At 43.2% G+C, this 20,102-nt stretch overlaps 1 protein-coding gene across 1 annotated transcript in view; it reads right to left on the minus strand.

Annotated features, from left to right (window-relative positions):
* Nucleotides 1-952: 952 nt before the first annotated feature.
* The window catches only part of CWF19L2 (CWF19 like cell cycle control factor 2), a 90,653-nt gene continuing 71,503 nt past the window's right edge, over nt 953-20,102 (minus strand). The window contains exons 15-18 of the mRNA XM_066621664.1: nt 19,203-19,358; nt 14,011-14,091; nt 6,807-6,908; nt 953-6,175 (exon numbers count right to left, since the gene is read on the minus strand). Of these exons, the coding sequence (XP_066477761.1) occupies nt 6,035-6,175; nt 6,807-6,908; nt 14,011-14,091; nt 19,203-19,358 (480 nt within the window). The 3' untranslated portion in view covers nt 953-6,034. The remainder of the gene's footprint in view (nt 6,176-6,806; nt 6,909-14,010; nt 14,092-19,202; nt 19,359-20,102) is intronic.

Genomic DNA, 20,102 nt, shown 5'->3' on the forward strand with positions numbered 1-20,102 from the left:
TATATTGAGAACACTGATCTGGCCCAAGTCATATATAGCAACTAAATTCTAATTTGGAATTACGATCTGAGGAAAAGCAGACAAACTCTAAAGATGTATTCCACTTCTTTATGTAATAATTAATGGTCACAATCCTCCCATTTGTACTCCCCTCCAAATTGAAAAAAACACACACACCCATGTCTTTGATCCAGGACCTGGGCAAATATTGGTGTTTCCAATATCTTGCTTCCAATTTCTGAGCACTGTTCTACAATGTGCGTCCTGATGGCACATGTGGTGTTACCAATTATATGCTACTAGACTACTTGGACAGATCATAACAAACTACCTGGCTAGGTAAAGCATGTTCGTGGCACCAGGAGAGGAGGCAGTGCAAGTGCTGAGCCAGTGCCAGTAAGCCCTTCGGGGAGAAAGGCGGAATATAGATCGAATAAATAAATAAGTGCGGGAAGGATGGCTGGCTGGCGCTTCTGCAGTACTGGCCAGAGGTGTTTTCGGAGCAGGGGAGGAGTCGGGAAATGGACTGAACAGGGCGGGGGGGGGGGAGATTCAGGTCCATGACAGGATGGAGACTGCGGCAGCATCTGTCACCGCATCCTGAACAACACCTCCCACGAGGTGGGCAGCCTGACACAGTCCCCTGCTCAAACACGGGCACAGAGGCAAGAAGACCCATTGCCGCCAGCTGCTGTTTCCCTAGGGGAAGAGAGTGAATGCGCTGAGAAGACCCCGGCGGTAATGATGGCACCCACAGGATCTGGTAGTCAATATTTTGGCACTGCTGGAGCTCGGGGCACTGCCGAGTGCAGGACTGGGCTGCCCGTTTAATCTTTTTGGCATCGTAATCCCTTTAGTGTGACGAATTTCTCTTTACTTGTAGGACATGATACTGCCCATAAGGTAAATTATGAAGAATGATGAGCTGAAAACTGTAACAATGCATGTTTATCTGTAGGTTTAATGTACGTATGTACAAACACAATCCATAAAGATCTGGGTATAAAAAAAGAACCATCGTATCACATTGCTATAAGTGTGTGTCTACACAAAAAACCTCTTGACACTTTTCCTGAGAAAACATATATTAAAAATCATCCATAACATTTGTATAATAATAGGTTACCAAAAAATGAGTGGGATGCTCAATTGCAAATTGCTGCATCTTTCCCAAAGAGGCCATTAAAAAATTGGTCACATTGGGGGGGGAGGGGGCAAATGGACTCCCATCATAAATCCTCCATTCTGAATACAGAATTGATAGGACATCCTAAAACAGATCTTTTCCAAAACGATGTCAGCCAATTTCACTGAAAATGTGTAAGAGGTGGCAGGTTTTCATGAAGGTTTAAGGCTGAGTCAATCACCACCAAGTCTCATCAGGAGGACTACCAGTATATAAGAAATTCACATTTAAAATAACCAAAACCACCGCCAAAGGAATACCGATTCCTTTTACCATAGAAATGAAGAGTTTAGCATCTATAATTCAAGATCTAATCTTTTAACACAAGACCATATAAGGGAGATCAATATATTGCAATAATGGTTCCAAAACCAAATTCAAATACAAACCATGAAATCCAGCTGGTTGGAAAACCCAATTTATGAATTCTAGATAGTATTTCCAACACTGGTATCTGGGGTACTATTGTGAAAAAACTTAAGAGATAGTTTCATAAATGTGACCCAAAAATAAAGCCTCAATTGCAAGAGTTTTCAATTGCAAAGGAATAAGAAACTATATGCTCAGTAGGATGTTTTGGACAGTGAAACATGGTCTCTTCTTCAATTGTCTATTGACCTTCCAACAGTAATCCTCCCAACCAAGTAGAACTACTCCACCTCCTTTATCTACCTCTTCAATATTTCTGTTTAAGGATCAATTAACCATAGGATCCGGATTCAAGGGAACCAAGGTAACTGAAATTGACCGGGTTTTACTGACTGGGGGCCTAATCCTATGCAACTTTCCAGGGCTGATGCAGCTGTGCCAATGGGGCATGCGCTGCCCCCTGTGGTGGTGGGGAGGCAGTCACAAGGGCCTCCTCAATGTAAGGGCACATTTGTTCCCTTACTTTGGGCCTGCATTGGCACTGGAAAGTTGGATAGGATTGGGGCCTGGAAGTCTTGACACAACTCTAGAGGTTTTAAAGAAATCCATAAAAGTTTGGGCTTAAAACATGGGGGGAATCTTTATCTGCTCTATGGCTCAATATTGTTCAACAGCTGATCAGGCTGGGGTTCTCTGACTAAGAATAATTGTTTATTTCACACCCAGGTAATTGAAACATTTTGATTGTTTCCATTTGTTGTCACTACATTTTCAGCCATAGACGAGATAGTTGAAGACAAGGTTTCAGATTACTACATACGTGTAGATACTTATAACTAATGTCTTCTCTTGACACTTTGGTAATAACTTTTGGCAGATTCTATTTGTAACTATTTTTATGTTAATTGGTCTTAACATTCTGTACAATATATCGAGACTCTTGTTCAACATGTATTTTTTATAAGATTCTACTAGCATTATAAGATTCTACTTGCATATTTTAAAAAGTTATTGATAGTGCTATAGTTTTGTTATGATAGGCCCTGATGTTTTGGCCTGCTTTTTGTTATGAGCAAGGCTAGGCCCTGATGTCTTGGCCTGCATACATGCAGTGCAGCACTGATGCATCATGGGATTGGCTGATGCAACAGGGCACAGCAGGGATGATGCAATACCCTGCAATACCATGTCACCAGACATGTCACCAGACAATGAGTTATGCGATCACCAGTAAATTGTATCCACTTGTGTGCATAAAGACTCATAACTGTTGTTAATTGTATTTTTAGAGGACATCCTTGCCACTGATCTGGTTCAGACCAAAGCCCAGCGCTTCCTAGTGTAGGACAAGTAATAGGTATACCACTTTTCTTCAGTCTTGGGTTTGGGACCCTAATGGGGTCACAAAGCCTCAGTTGTGGGATCACAGCAACATACAGCAACCTTCAAAGTAGGTTGAAACCCACTGGACTAGAGCACTACCAGGTAAAGGGGGAGGCATTCTGGTGTACCCTTTCAGGTACACGTTCTGCTCAGGTTCTTAGCAATTCTGCTAAAATAACTTTCACTAATGCCAGTGACTCTTTCATGGTAACTTTTTTTGCTCTCTCCAATATATATTACAGTGCTGGGAGGGCATAATGGGGGTGAGAAGTAGGTGGTAACAGGGGGCGGGGTGGGTGGATAGGGTTTCATCAGGATCAACTGTGGTTTCCCCAGTTGTGTATGTTATTTATTTGGGATCGTGGCACGAAAAAGGTTGAATTCCACTGAGTTATACCACTATATAAGATCCATGTTATTTATATAATCATGAAAGTTAACAAAAAGCAAGTTATTTCCAAGGTACCCATCTCCTTTAATATTGGAGAGACTCATTGAACCCAGATGAAAGATAAAACTCAGCCAATATTGTAATGGGCAAAATTAACACATATGGAGCATGCAGCAATATTTTGATCATCCGATGCAAATTGATTGTGCGACAATCAAGAAAAGAATATCCTACATAAGAAAGGGAAAAAACCATAACAATTAGTATCTACTAAAAATCAAACATCATTCAGTTTGTCTTATGACAAGAGACTTCCCATATGGAATATGTAATGAATCTGGAGTGGATGGACAGGACACCAAAGCTCTAGGCTTGATCTCTGGGAACTTCCTATTCCTCTAAGAGTGTCCTGAGTTCACCCTCTTGGCAATCTCAGAAGAAGTGGAAGGGACTTTTTCACCTTACAGACCCAAGGGAACCACAGGACCCAAGGTACTTGCTGTTAGAGAAAGAGGCCTTCTCATTGTAAACCCAGATAAGCTTCTGTGACTACCAAGGAACAGCCTTCAAATTAGCCAGCTATCTCTTATGCAATGCCACTCATGGCTTTAAGGCCACATACTGTAAGTATCGCCTATACAATTCATGCAGCCAGTGCTTGCCTTTGTACAGCATCCTGACTGCCAGCAAACAGGTTTCCTGAGAGATGCCTGCTGTGCTTCCTTCTTCCCATTTCTGAAGCTAACAAAGAGTGTTCACTGTTGTACCTTCCTCTTGTGCTAGCCTCCAAAATAATGGAAGCCTGTAACATCATTGATTTAAAATGCGGCCTTGGGCTCCACAGACAGCAAGCAAGTCAAAAGACTGCTAATTTAGCTGGGCCCTTTCATTCCTATTCCAAGGCTGCTTCTAAGCTTGAAGAAATGTTTTGTCTCCTAAGAGCTATGGCTGCAGCACACAACAGCATGTAGTGCCAAGTTACCTATATGATCCTGCTCACAAGGGTAGTTCTGCTTCTATCGGGGTGTGACTTACTGAAGAAGTCTCCCATCACAGCTCAAATTCTTGTGTACTTCAATGTACAAAAACTTTTCAATACTAGTACTTCCTTCAGCAATTCAAATCTAATTGAGCCATTCCACTGTATGAAAAAAGAGTAACTCATTATCGGAAGCAGAACTGCAAGTAAAACATGTTCAAATTAATATTTTCAACACAATCTCCCAGGACAGGGATACTGAGCAGGGATACTAACTATAATATTTTAGCACTATATTGGCTGGATTTTTTTAACTTACAGTCCACTTACGCTGACCATTTTAAGGATCCAATCCACCCATCCACCCCAATTGGGGATGGTGTCATTGGTAGAGCACATGCTTTGCCTGCACAACATCTTGGGTTCAGTCCCTGACATCTCCAGGGAGACATATCTGTTGAACTCTGAAATCACTACCAGTCAATATAGACCATACACACCCAGATAGATCAGTGGTGTGACTAATTACAAGGCAATTTCATGCTAGTTTCAAGAAGCCTGACATGTATACACAAATTGATCCAGTGTTCTGGGTTTGAATCCTGTCACAAAGAAAACACAAGTTGTGCATTCTTGACTGTGTACCTCTTCAAATTCTCTTTCCTCCCCTGCCCTCCTCCACCAAATAAACCTGTTATTGGGCTGACGTTGTCTTTCTGGAGAGATGACATTATTCAGGATGCCTCTTTTCTGGATTGGCTTTTAAAAGCCTTTCTGAGCGTTTGCAAGCTGTTCACTGGTTCACTTCACCAGAGGAACTTGTATAAATACTTACATTATCTACATAAAAAAGCAGGATTCAAGACTCCCATCAAATTCTCTCATTCTCTATCTATCCACTATCTCTTCTAGATGAACACGGCTTTTCAGGAGTGGCTAGAGCCCCAGTAGCACATGGCTGACTTGGTTCTGAAATCTTCTACAATGGCTTGAAACAAAAAGAATCCAGGTAGGTTTCAAGACCTGTAGACCTGTATCTCATCTTCACTTGTCTTCACAGGCCAATTTAGAAAATCATTTGCCTAAGTAACCTTGTTTTCCGATTTTGTCATGTTTAGGCAGTCTTAAAAATATTTTCTTTTTTATGTGTAATGTCTGACAATCAATTTTCTTTTAAACTGCAATACTGTGCCTGGGACAGAATGCTGCAAAAATCTGTCATAATTTAAATAGTATATAATTATAAAGCATTTTTAAAAATGTACACCTTGAGCAGCAAATTTAAGGCATTAAAATAAATGATATGGTGTTGAATATAAAAAGCTCACTGCACTGCAGACTACAAAGACAGAAAAGCATCTTACAGAATGTAAACAAGCAAATAGTAAGAGATGAGAGCAAGAGGTACAAAATATACTTCTGGACATTTTATCATTCATCAGATTTACAACTTAATTTTCACCAAGCATTTGTATCATATTACTGACAGTAATATGTCAGTAATTACTGACAGTAATTACTGACAGTAATATGACTTTAAATACTCAAATCTCTGTCTTGTTCATGAATTGTCTCCATTTAAAGATATTTTTGTCTCTGTTTACCAGGAATGCATAAACCACCCATATTTTCTTTAACAAGTGCTTTCATTTAAGAAAGATGAGTCTTGTTGCTTATTCATGGCACTCCAGCTACTGCCCATGTCACGTCAAGATAGTTTAGATCTTCAGTCTTTGCATTTGGTGAAATCATGTGGTTTCCAGCTCTGAGCAAAACGCAACACCTTCTTTCTCTGGTCGTCAAAGTTTTCTCGAAGGCCTTTTCTCCAAAGCCTGGGTTCCAAGTCCAGCATGCCACCAATTATTTCCTTTGAAAGTAGGACAAATACAGAAGAATGTTACTGCTCTTAATTAACCTGGAAAACTCACACCTGTTCAAAACAAGGTCTGCAAAGTAGGAGAAAAAAAAAATCATTCCAGCTTTGCATTTTAAGAACAGATGACTCATCTACTTGGGTACAACACTGAAATGGATTACACAAATAATCTCTCTCAAGGACTATGTGGGTGGAGTGGGAACATGAAATTTAAAGAAACACACCCATACACACAGAGCCACCCACTGTGCTATAGATTCTATTGGGGGGTGGGAGATACTTCATTATTTCCTAAATCCATTATTGAATTTCTTTAGATTCACAATATTGATTTGGCTAAAAAAAAAAAAATCAGCATTTTACTTTCAAGCAAACGTTTTTTGTGACTCTCAAGTACCATTCTGAACACATAGCACCATGCAAAATGGCTTCACTGGCTCAATCTCCAATTTAACACACTTTACTCATATCCCTGGGATGTACTAAAGCATGCAGAAATGAAACTGGCATGTCTATTTTAATTCTGCAATAAAATGCTCATAACTGGGAAGCTTCTCAGCACTGCACATGGGAACACCTAAATATATTGACCTCAGTGAACAGGAGCTGTACATTTCAATACCTTTCCAAAATAAAAAGGGAACTTGTGTTGATCTTCAATGACATGAGCAAAGCCTCCTTGTAGGCCAAAGTCAACAGAAAAGTAAGGCAAACCTTTTGGAACCTAGACACACAAAAAAGCGCATTAATGGTATCCTTCAAAGAAATATATTTAATTTCATTTAATGTCAGCTCCCTCAAGTGCTTAAAATGGACAGCTAACTTATTCAAATGTATAGCCTGCCCCATCCAAGAGGCTCAAGGTAGATTACAATGTAACAAATCCACATACATGATATGATTTAAAACAGTCAGTATTGGGAGGGAGTTCCATAATCAGAGAAAAGCCATGAAGAGCACCTCTTTTCATGCCTTGCTAAGAGCCCAATCCCGGGCTCGATGAGCTTGCTCACTGCCAGCGTGCACTGTCGCAAATGTGCTGTAAGGCAAGTTTGTGGACCCTACCGCCAGGCGATCGCCTGACCTCTGCCACTTGGCAGTCATGCAGACCGCCAAGCAGCAAACAGGTAAGCAGGGGTGTGGAGGAGGCTGGGAGAAGGCCTTCTGGGGAGGGGTGAGGCGAGCGGCCGGCGGGGAGGAGGCGTGTTGGGGAGGCAGGGAGAGGGCAGTGGGAGGCATGCCGGGGGGGGAGGGAGCGGAGAGGGAGGGACACAGGACCAGTGGAGATTTGATCACTGCCTAACAGGAAGGCAATTGATTCACCTCTGACCTTCTCCCAAGGTGCTGCCGCCGGCTGCCTTAGCCATGCAGGACGCGACAGGGGCCATTTTCAGTGCCACCGCAGCCACGCGCCCTGGGCAGCTCAGGATTGGGCTGTAACTGAACCAGATTCATGGATGAATTAAACAGGGTGCACCTGTCGAGTCTCATATTTTGATGCACATAAAATATTTTTATGCTGCTTTTCCTCAGCTTACAAAAAGTGAATGAATTATATACAAAAAAGCAAAACCAGAACTAATAAGACAGCATAGAATTATTCAGAACCTAGCCTGCCACGCCAAAAACTAGCGAAATGGATGTATCTTGCAGTCTTTCCTAGAAACGCATAAGGACGTTGAAACCCCCCCTCCTTTTCTTGAGATAATTCCACAACCTCTAAGCAGACACTGCATAGGTCATGCTTCTGGTTGCCAATTCTGATCTCTACAAAGTAAGATTTGTAGAATTTGAAGAATGCAATTTGAAGAATGCAGTGGGCATGGGGGCAGATCTAAGAATTAGCAGTCCCCACTGTTGTCATGGGAGGCAAATGAGGAAGTGATCTCTTGGTGCACTGAGTTTAAATCACATTAGTATTATTAACAGTGTTTATATACTGCTTCTCAACAAAAAAGTTCACAAAGCGGTTTACAGAGAAATATCAAATAACTAATGACTCCCTGTCCCAATAGGGCTCACAATCTAAAAAGATGCAAAAGAACACCAGCAGGTAGCCACTAGAAAAGACACTGCCGGGGTGAGGAGGGCCAGTGACTCTCCCCCTGCTAAATAAAAGAGGAGCACCCACTTGAAAAAGTGCCTCTTACTCAGTTAGCAGGGGTTACAGTTCATAACCATCACGTCATATTATGCTGGAAGCCAGTAGCATGCAAGCAGTGGAATGTGCTTTTGGTAGCTGCATTCTATGCTAATCAAACAGTTTTCAAGGGCAGTCCACATACAGCATATGGCAGTAGGTCTAGTCTTGAGATGACAGAAGCATGAATCAGTTACCAGATCTTCTACAGAAAGATACCAAAGGCATAAACTAGGTTCATGCTGCACTGAAAATGATATACCAGTACGTTGTTGAGTGTGAAACAGTTAGTCAATTGGGCCAGAGCAGTCATCTTGTATTTTTTCTGACTGCCTGCACAAATCAAGACAAGTAGCTACTTCATTTAGTAAGGGGCAAAAGTTTCCCAATTCATTCCAGAACAGCTGTACATGTAAAAGGAACACTGAATGCTTGAACTAATTTAATGATGCCTGAAATTCTGTATAACACAAAGGGCACAAGCCTAACCAGGTCTACTCAGAAGTAAATCCTATTTTGTTCAATGGAGCTTACTCTCAGGAAAGTGTGGTTAGGATTGCAGCCAAAGTGTTCTAAATGTTTGTTTGCTAGAGTTATAAAGATGCAGTCACAAAAAAGGAGTAAGTAAGAACTCAAAACAAAAAGGCTAAATGGATTAAATCTTGATAGTACACGGGAAGGGAAAAGGATGTGACTTCATTAGAAAATCCCTTGAGAGATAGTGAATTATTGATGATTAAATTGAAGGAATTTGGAGCATTAGCAAGTTTTAAAATTAATAGAAAACAAAATTTTTAACACAAGATATGAGCATGCAAGATCAGGCAGAGTTGATGAACAAGTTATAAGGGTGAGAAGAAGGTTAAGTATTTAGGTATTAATTTGACAAGTCACAACTGTATGTTATTTCAAAATACAGGTCCAACCTTGTTATACATGGATTTTTAATACATGGATTAATGTATTAAATGGATTAATACATGGATTAATACATGGATTTGACTCAACCCGAATGGCCACTGCAAATGAAAAGGAATGTGCGGATCCCTGGAGAAGGGGAAAAATGCACCCTTTTATAATCAGTTTAAAAAACTGAACAGGCCTTTAACAATAGCCTCCTTAATGAGAGAGAGAGAGAGGGCAGCTGGTTGACAATACATCAATCCTTCTCTCTCCTGAGCTAAAAAACTTTGTTTTTTAATTGATTTGTTATAGTGCATAAAAGTAGACTTTATAAAAAAAAAAATACCACTATGGGTTTCTCACAAGAAGCTTTCTTTGGTCATTGTATAGGTTCGATAGGTTAAGTAATTTATGATACAATGAGCTAGAAATGTTGGTCATGACATATTAATGGAGCAATGGGAAGCTTTGTGGACCAAATGATTGAAATTTACATTAAATGGAAATCTTAAAGAGAACTTTTACAAAATGATGTGTAGATGGTATGGCACCCACTAAGGGCCCAATCCTATCCAATTTTCCAGAACCGGTGCAGCCGCAATGCAGCCTGAAGGTAAGAGAACAAATGTTCCCATACCTTAAGGAGACCTCTGTGACTGCTGCCCCACCACAAGATGCAGTGCATTCCCCATTGGCACAGCTGCACCAGCACTGGAAAATTGGATAGGATTGGGCCTTAAATTAGCAAAAATGTATGAAAATGTACCTAATAGATGCTGGAAGTGTAAACAACAAGAAGGATTGTTTTACCATATGTGTTGGACATGTACCAAAACAAAAAAATATTTGATACACCAACAAAGCAATTGGTAAACCTGCTAATGAAATAAGAAGTTTATCTGTTGGGAATACTCAATGACTGGATTCAGGAAGAATATTGTATGCTAAGTACTGGAAATTTCCCAAGATATCTTCAATTGAAGATGGTGGGAAAAGATACTGGACTTAGCTGAAATGGATAAACTTATGATTTTTCTTAAAGAGAAGTCAGTAAAGATTTTTATGGATAATTGGAAGCTATTCATGGACTTCCAGTGCACAAAGGGGAAAACTGGTATAATGAATTATGGATTCAGTGAGCAGATAATTGATATAGAGATAAAATATTTTGCTGAAAATAAAATAAAGAATTGATAATTGATACAGAAAGGAATAGAAAAAGATGTTTTTTTTAAAGAATAATTTGAGAAAGTATTTTAGAAATAACCAACTGACTGTTTAAGTTAGGATAATATGCTATATCAGTGGTTCTGAAACTGGTGGGTCACAACCCACCAGTTTGAGTAAAGGTGTAAAGGAATGAGAGGCAGCAACACAACCCCCAGGATCGTGTCGCTAAGGGGGGAGCTTTCCACTTACTTGTAAGTAGTTAGGGCTGCTGGAGGCTGCAGGAAGTCCTGCAGAGCCCTCCACAGGGCTCCCTGATGTTTAGAATGTTCAAACGGAGTGATTGCAAAGCACTTCCTATTCGCAGGAGATGCTTTGCCATTACTCTGTTTGAAGATTCCAAGCCTAGGGGAGCCTTGCAGAGGGCTGTGCAGGGCTCCCCACATCTCCTGCGGCCTCCAGCAGTCCTAACTACTTACAAGTAAGTGGAAAGCACCCCCTTCGCCTCCCCCTTAGCGATGTGATCCTGGGGGTCACATCGCTGCCCTATGCTCTAGCCCCTCCACCGTAAAGATTTACTGAGGGAATAAAACTGAGAACCACTTTGTTATATGATTTTGTAGAAGAACAAACTAATTGCGATTTAGAACTCCACACTCGCTACATAACTTTCAATATCTGATTTTATTTTTATTTCTATTTTGGGTTTGTTTTTCTTTTTTTTCTTATTTGTTTGTTCTACATTTTAGACTTGCTAACTGTGGTACTGTATGTTTAAGATTTTATGAGATTGCACTTGTTAATTTTTGTTGTCTTAAACAAAAGGAAAAGGATGTGACAACACTGCAGGTAAGAAGGTCAGTTATAAATTAGATGTGCTAATATGACTCCACAGCTCTTTACAGATCTGGACCTTGCCTGAGTTTCATGATTGCATCATAAATCTGAATTTATCAGTGACGTTAAAAAAGGTCACATAGTATGTCAGTCCTAGGTCAGCCAATCAAGGTTGAGGCCTGATTCCTAACAGAATAAAGTTATCTAAGGGACACATATGTGAATGGTAGTAAGTAGAATCTGAGATCTGTGCCCAAATTACAAAAGGGGCACCAAAGGTCAGTGCCTATTTAAATAAATGCTAAGATTTATGGAAACAAACTCAGATGTGGCATGCTAATATAACATGTTAATATGATTGTGAACCCTGGGTGACAAACTGTAAATTCATGTACTGCAGGTATATGGCAGTAAGATACCATCACCATGTAAGAAAGCTTAATTGAGCCCTTTTAAGGAAGCTATGAAGTTAAGAACATATAAAGGTTGTCCAGGCCATGTTCCATGGTACCATTATCCTGCCACTATGTTTCCAGGAACAGAGAACGCCTTAGCCCCAAAGTGGCATTCTGTGCCCTCACAAGTGCTTGCAAATATCAAAGTTGCATTCAAATCCATGGTGCCTAGGTGATGCTCTAGTTCAGGGGTCTCCAAACCCCGGCCCAGGGGCCAGATGCTGCCCTCAGAGAGCTTCTATCTGGCCCGTGGCCAGCCTCTGATCCCCTGAGAGCCTCTGGCCTAGTTGACCAAACACAACCAGAGTTGTGCTTGTGGGGTGGCGAAATGGGGTCCATTTAAGTGTGAGCTTTATTTCTTGGGCTGTGGTGCTTGGAGAAATCCTGGACATTTGAGCCATTCACTCATTTCATTCATCTAAGTTCAATCTCTAATGTATTTATTTAAATTTTATATTTAATTTTTTTCCCCAGTCCTCAACACTGTGCCAGATATTTGATGCGGCCCTTTGATAGAAATGTTTAGAGACCCCTACTCTAGTCTAAACAAAATTCAGAATACCTCTAAACAGGATCTCTTAAATGAGGTGCAAACCAAGAATGTATGTTTCTATTTCAGAATTAATAGTTTTCTGTTTGTGCTGAAATCTAGATAGGCATGTCAACAATCCCTTCCTGATTTTTTTTAAACTTGTATTTAAATTTACTCTGCAAAAAATCATTTTAATGCCACACTCCCATAACCGATTTAGTGCTGCAGATTCAAATGCAGGGAAATGGGAATACCGAGAAGGGAAAGAAAAATTGTTAGAAGTATTGAGCCCTGCAACGATAAAATTAAATGATGTGTTGGTTTTGATTGTTCTGAAACATATGTAAATGATGCTCCTTTGCTAACACTTCTTGCTTTTACGACTGAAGCATATGCAAACAAAGTTAAAGAAGTCATAAATAATACATCTGTTTTCTTCTATTACAGAAGGCTAAAAATGAAAAATATTAAAGAGGTAAAACTAGAAACACTTAAGGATCATAATGTGAAAGCTATCTCTGTCGACAGCACTAAGTGACCTAGGGTATGTATCCTTAGAGCTGTATGGGCCCACCTCATCATTAAATGGACAAAGACAGCAAAGGATATCAGAATGCTGACTTTGGGAGACACTGAACAAACTACAAGTCTGGTTTGCAGATTTTGAACAAGTAGAAAACTGGATCAAGAGGAGATCAATAAGCAGAATTCCCAGAAGACATTTTGAACAGCAGCCTACGTTAGCAGGGAGCGCGGTCTTTAGGTTTGAGAATTTACTTTCTCACTGTACCATAGCCTTTTGTAAATAAAACAAACCACCTTACTGGTTGAATATCAGTTCACCTGCCTTCACTCTAAGCAGGTGAACACAGTCCCCACATGTATCCTATATAATACATGGAAGCAGGGCTTCCAAATTTTGGCACCTGAGTGAAGATACTGAAAACCCCCTTCCTTGATGTCATAATATCTAATGCCTCGGAAAAAAAAAAAACAGGAAGTACTGTACCCTTAAAAAGGCTTCACTGTCTCCACCGTCCCCTCAAAGAAAAAAATCAGGACTCACTGGGATCAATTTGTATTCATTTTGACTTATAGACACCAATGAAAACAACCAAGAATCTTGTGTGAAAGACCAATCCTGAGTTCCCGGGGTGCACGGCTGCTGCTGCATCCTGCAGTAGCCATCCCCTTTGTCCCCTTCACCCGGGTAAAGGGAGTAGCCCCGCAATGGTGGTTGGTGGTGAGGAAAAAGCTTCTGTGTCAGGCACCGAACCTGACGCGGAGGTTCAGGATCCAGTGGAGTCCCGCCTCCCTCCCTCCCAGCTCCTCCCCATGGTATGCCTCCCCTCGCCCTCTCCACATCTCCTGCCTCCCTGTCACACCTCCCCACCCTCTCCCGGCCTGCCTCCTCCCACGCCCCCGCTTTCCTCCCCACTGCTTGGCAGTCTGTGCAACTGCTGAGCAGCAGAGGCTGGGCACCCAGCCAGCACTACCCTAGTGCCGGCCAGCGCTGGGCTAACACGGGCAGTCACCTGGCGTTAGGGCTCACAGAGCTCTGGATTGGGCTCTGACATGGCTATGCATTTGGAAGGTTCCAATAGAAGACCTTGGTACTAATTTCACTGTAACTGAATTTTGGCTTTGAGTTCAAATATCTATCAGCTGTATTTTCCAAGCTTACAATTCAACCTTTTAAATCTAGCTCATGGCTATAACAAAAACAGTTTTTAAAAATGCTCATGTGTACAAAACCAGTTTTGTGTCTCAAGGGACAAGCTTCAATACTTACAGATTTACGGACATCTTTTGAAGATAGATCAATCAACTTTTTATTCATGGACCATTCTTCGTCAGACTCCATTATAGCTTTCTGAAAAATTATTGCAACAATGTAGAAAGCACTCTTGAAATGGCACTAAACACCTTAAAGTAGAACTTAATTTGAAATAAAGAGCAGATCAGAAGGGGGACTGTGCAATTTCAATAATGCATATTTCATAACATAGAAATTAACTTGGAGACATTTCTTCAATTTGTAGAATTCAATTTACATACATTAAAGCATAATGAAGATTTATTTTATTCAGTTCCTCACACTTTTTATTTTTATAGTTTCAGGATTTCAGCCTAACTTTAGCCTGACACAAATTACCTGAAACAAGAACTTTCCGTTTACAGAATTAAAACATCACGGACCCTTAATAGCACTGAGAATTCATTAGGGTCCATTAGCTGTTTCTTGCATATAAAAAAGAAAACCCAAGACAAAGACTCATTTTTGTGCCATGTGTCCATTTTCATCATGAAGTGCAATCTAGTGCAGCAATTTTTTGATTTTCTGTCATTGCTACCATGATATGCTGTTCCAATGCCTCCAAAATATGTTTCCATATGGCACACATATTCCCACGCCATATAAATTGCTATAATCCAGATAGCAAAATACTGAGGGATTCTATTTTGATACAACATTGGAGAATGCTTGTATGCTACTGTGCTCCTCCCATACTCTTCTTCATATAGTAAACTTATGAGATGGCCTTTGATTTCCACTCTTTCTGCCTTCCTATTCCCCCCCCCCCATTCCGGTCACTAGCCTCACTGCATGTAGTAGCAAAAGGATTAACACAGATGAGGAATCTCCCAATTCAGGTACAGGACATAGGCTGTATCTTGCTGTCTTGTGCGCTCCCTCAAGCAATTGGTGGGCCACTGTGAGATACAGGAAGCTGGACTAGATGGGCCTTATGGACTGATCCAGCAGAGCTCTTCTTATGATATGTTCTTATGAGAGCAAGGAGGAAGCATGGGAGCCAAAGGCCCAGATTCAATGTCATTGCATTATGAGACTGGGACAGGAGAGGAATATCATGTCCACACTCACAATACAACTATTTATTAGCAAAAACATACCTGAACAGTACATCAAACGTCACAGGTCATTTATGATGGCAGCTACCAACTACTTGAGTCCCTCACATTTCTCTGCATGTCCACATTGTAAACTAAGAGAGGAGGCTATGGGGCCACTGCTAAGGCAATGCAGACTGCACAACAATATTCACATGGCTCAAGAGGTGGCAACAGTACCAGCTTTTTTCCAGGTTTCAATATGGCTAACTTTCTGCACTTCCAGTTTCACCCTAGCATAGTTAAGAACTCTGTTCTTTTACAAGTTAGAAAACTAAAACTGATCGATTTTACTTAGGAGCAAGGAGATAACATCGGGTCGCATATGTCTTACATATATAATAATAATAATAATAATAATAAAACTTTATTTTTATCCCGCCCTTCTCCCTAACGGGACCCAGGGCGGCTAACAACATATTAAAAAACAATAGAATTTAAAAACATTAATACAAACAGATAAAAACATTTAAAAACACACTACAGGGCCATAAAAACAGTAGTCAGATTAAAAGAGTAAAAGAGCAGATCACCGAGGAATCAAGCCTGTAAAACTAAAAGATGTATAAAAAGTTAAGAAGGCCAGAAATCAGAAGGCTTGTTTAAACAACAGTGTTTTCAGGCCTCGCCGAAAGCTCTCAAGAGAGGGAGCCATTCTCAAGTCAAGGGGAAGGGAGTTCCATAATGTTGGTGCCACTACCGAGAAGGCCCTATTTCTTGCAGCCACCCCCCGGACCTCCTTGGGTGGCGGCACTTGCAAAAAGGCCTTCTCTGATGACCTGAGATGGCGAGCCGGATTGTACGGGAGTAGGTGGTCTCTAAGATATCCTGGCCCAGAGCAGTATAGGGCTTTAAAGGTCAAAACCAGCACCTTGAATTGGGCCCGGAAACGAATGGGCAGCCAATGCAGCCCCTGGAGAAGCGGGCTGACAGAGTCAAACCGCCTGGCTCTGGTGACCACACGGGCCGCCGCATTCTGTACTAATTGTAGTTTCCGAACCGTCTTCAGGGGCAGCCCCACATAGAGCGCGTTACAGTAATCTAACCTCGATGTCACCGTGGCATGGATCACCGTGGCCAGGTCTGCACGATCCAAGTACGGTCGCAGCTGGCGCACCAGCCGAAGCTGAGCAAAGGCCCCCCTAGCCACAGCCGCCACCTGGGAATCCAGGAGCAGCTGCGAATCCAGGAGGACCCCCAAGCTGCGAACCTGCTCCTTCAGAGGGAGTGCAACCCCATTCAGAGCAAGTCGATAATCCAGCACCTGCATCGAGGATTTCCGAACCAGGAGAGCCTCTGTCTTATCCGGATTTAATTTCAGCTTGTTAGCCCCCATCTAGATCCTCACTGCTTCCAGACAGCGCTCCAGGCCCTCAACCGCCACCTTGGAGTCTGGAGGAAAGGAGAGATAGAGCTGGGTGTCATCAGCATATTGATGACACCTCACTCCAAACCCCCGGATGACCTCTCCCAGCGGTTTCATGTAGATATTAAATAGCATGGGGGACAGAATTGAACCCTGCGGCACCCCGCACCTCAAGGGCCAGGGTGTCGAACAGGCATCCCCCAGCACCACCATCTGGGACCGACCCTCCAAGTAGGAGCGGAACCACCGCAAAACAGTGCCTCCAACTCCCAACTCGGCCAATCGGCCCAGAAGGATACCATGGTCGATGGCATCGAAAGCCGCCGAGAGGTCCAGCAGGACCAACAGGGACGCACTCCCCCTGTCCAGTCCCCGGCGTAGGTCATCCACCAAGGCGACCAAGGCAGTTTCTGTCCCAAAGCCCGGTCTGAAACCAGATTGAAAAGGATCCAGATAATCCGCTTCATCCAAGACCCTCTGGAGTTGGGCCGCCACTACCCGCTCAATTACCTTGCCCAGAAACGGGATGTTGGAGACTGGCCGATAGTTATTCAACACAGTGGAATCCAGGGAGGGCTTCTTCAGGAGGGGGCGAACCACTGCCTGCTTCAAGGCGAGCGGCAATGTCCCCTCCATCAAAGAAGAGTTGACCACCCTCCCCGTCCACTCAGCCAGTCCCCCCCGGGCCGCTCTAATCAGCCAAGCTGGGCAAGGGTCAAGCAGGCAGGCAGACGGCCTCACACTCCAAAGGAGTCTGTCCGCATCCTCAGGCTGCACAAGCTGAAAAGAATCCCACAATACTGGACAAGCAGTTGCCAAGGGGACATCAACAGACATTGTCAATGTGGCATCCAAGTCGCGACGAATACGATCGATTTTATCTGCAAAGTGTTGGGCAAGCACGTCACAGCGGCTGACCATGTATTCCTCCTGGTCCACTGGCGGGGCCTGATGGAGGAGGCCCCGCACCACACGGAACAGCTCTGCTGGACGGCTATCAGCAGACGCAATGGTAGCAGAGAAGAACGATCTCTTCGCTGCTACCACCGCCACGGAGTAGGCTCTATAATGAGCTCTACTCCGTGTCCGATCGGATTCATCATGAGTTTTCTGCCACCGTTGCTCTAAACGCCTGCCCTGCCGCTTCATCGTTCGCAGCTCCTCAGTAAACCAAGGAGCCGCTCCGAGTCTGCGGCGTGGCAGAGGTCGCTCCGGAGCAATCTCATCCACAGCCCTGGACATTTCCCCATTCCAGAGGTCGACCAGGGACACAGATGAGGCGCCAGTCTTGGCAGTGGGAAAATCCCCCAGGGCCCTCAGGAAGCCTTCAGGATCCATTAGCCTCCGGGGGCGGACCATAGAAAACGGTCCCCCGCCTCTGCGGAGGTAGGAAGTCGCAACAAGCCTAAACCCTACCAGGAAATGATCTGTCCATGACAACGGAGTGATGTTGATCTCCTCTACCTCCAGATCATTGCCCCCATGCCCAGCTGTAAACACCAGGTCCAACACGTGTCCTGCTGTATGTGTCGGGGCCCAGATCTTCTGGGACAGGCCCATGGTTGTCATGGCAGCCATGAAATCCTGAGCTGCACCTGCCACAGGGGCCTCGGCATGAACATTGAAGTCCCCCAGCACTAACAGGCGGGGGGCCTTCAATGCCACCCCCGAGATCACTCCAGTCAGCTCAGGCAGGGAGACTGTTGGGCAGCAGGGCGGGCGGTACACCAACAGAATCCCAATCCTGTCCGGTCCTCTCAACACAACATGCAGGCACTCGAACCCGGCAAACTGCTGGACAGGGCACCTGGTAAGGGAGATGGACTCACGATAGACCATTGCAACTCCCCCTCCCCGTCCCTGCAATCTTGGCTGCTGCAACACCTGGAAACCTGGCGGACACAGTTCAGAGAGACTAACGCCTCCCTCCCCGTCCAACCAGGTCTCTGTAATGCATACCAGGTCGGCTTTCTCATCCAGGATCACATCCCGGATGATACAGGTCTTGTTATTCACCGACCTGGCATTCAAAAGCAGCAGCTTCAGATCCAGGGACTCACCGCCAGGACCACCAAGTACCCGAGAATTGAGGGAAGGACCAGAAGGGGAGATAATCTGCCTACGATGAACTCTCCTTCTCCTGTAATGGCCTGTCCGACCCCCACCACCATATCTCCCCTGGCCCGTCACACTCTTGATAGTGGCACCCTTCCCTTCCCCTAAGCTCCCTCCCGAGTGAACAGACATGTGGCGAGGCCCACCTTCTGAGACTGGCCTGCAGGAAGATCCTCGGCTATTAAAATAACTATTGCTCCACTCTCCCCAGCCTCAAACAAAAGGGGAGAATCTCCGACGACTGTTGATTGGACCCTGTTCAAGATGGCAGCAGATCTTCCGGGCACGAGCCCCAGGCTAAGAGCCACGGGCCAAGAGCCCTTTGGCTCTTGCCCTTCGGCTCGCGCCTCTGGCGAGCCCAGCACTGATGTAAGTACCTGCCAGGGGAAGGGAGGAGGAAAGCAATCAGGCAAGCAGGTGGACAAGCTTGCAAACTCCACCCCTCAGCCAGCCAGCCAGCCAGACCCCCAGCTGGGCTATATATGCTTTATATAGTTTCAAATGCCTCACTGAAGTTCATATAAACAAAGTTCATATAAACAAAGACTAGCAAAATGGGAGAAAATTCAGAGAATTTCATAAAACAATACCTTGAAGTAGATGGGTGCCATATCCCCCACTTCCTTTGGGAGTGGGATACATTCATAGACCATGTGATATCGCTTCTTTATGCTTATATTTGTTTCAAGAAAGACGCAATCTAGATTCTGAGCTTCAAACATCTTTACCAAGGTTCTTCTGAATACCTGGAGTGAAAGAGTCAAAGTAACTACTGTTGCCATTAATAAAAAACAACTATATAATGCAGCAGCGTTTGTCTCTGGTATCACTGAAAAGTCTGATCCTTGCACAGGCTAATGTTACATTGCACTCAATGTTACATATAACAAGCTCAGCACCGGTATATGATGAGTAACTTTAAATATTTATACCATTGTGCCTAATGCCAATGACAGAAGTCCTCTTATTCTGTCAAAATGAAAGATATACTGAAGTTCAGAAAATCTAAAGGCTCAATAAATGGAGGCTGCAGCAACAGGAGGTCTCAGAGTTTCATTTTCCCAAAAGTTAATACCTTGTCCTGTATCAACTCCAAATGCCACCCTTCTTCCACTCTTCCTTCCAATTACACAGTTTATCAAAAAGTGACATTTTCATCAGGCATGATTGACCTTTAAGACAGGATACTAATATTCCCTTAAAGAAAAGCAATCTTGGATCTTTCATTTCCATTGTGCAGAAGTTTACCTGGTCTGTTACAGTAACAGACTTGACCTGTATTCACACTCACTCGTTCTCCTCTATAGGATGCAATGTCACAACTGATTACAGAAGAGATCGGTTTATACCTGAAGTGGCACTTGGAAGGCGCCTTTTTTAAGCAAACAGATATGGTGGGGAATCACAGTCTAGATTTCCAATAAAATGAGAGATTATTCTGGTGCCTGAATTCGGAATGCTGTGATGGTATCCAGCTGAGGAGGTGGCAG

Source organism: Tiliqua scincoides, chromosome 3, assembly GCF_035046505.1.
Source record: "Tiliqua scincoides isolate rTilSci1 chromosome 3, rTilSci1.hap2, whole genome shotgun sequence".
NCBI lineage: Eukaryota > Metazoa > Chordata > Lepidosauria > Squamata > Scincidae > Tiliqua > Tiliqua scincoides.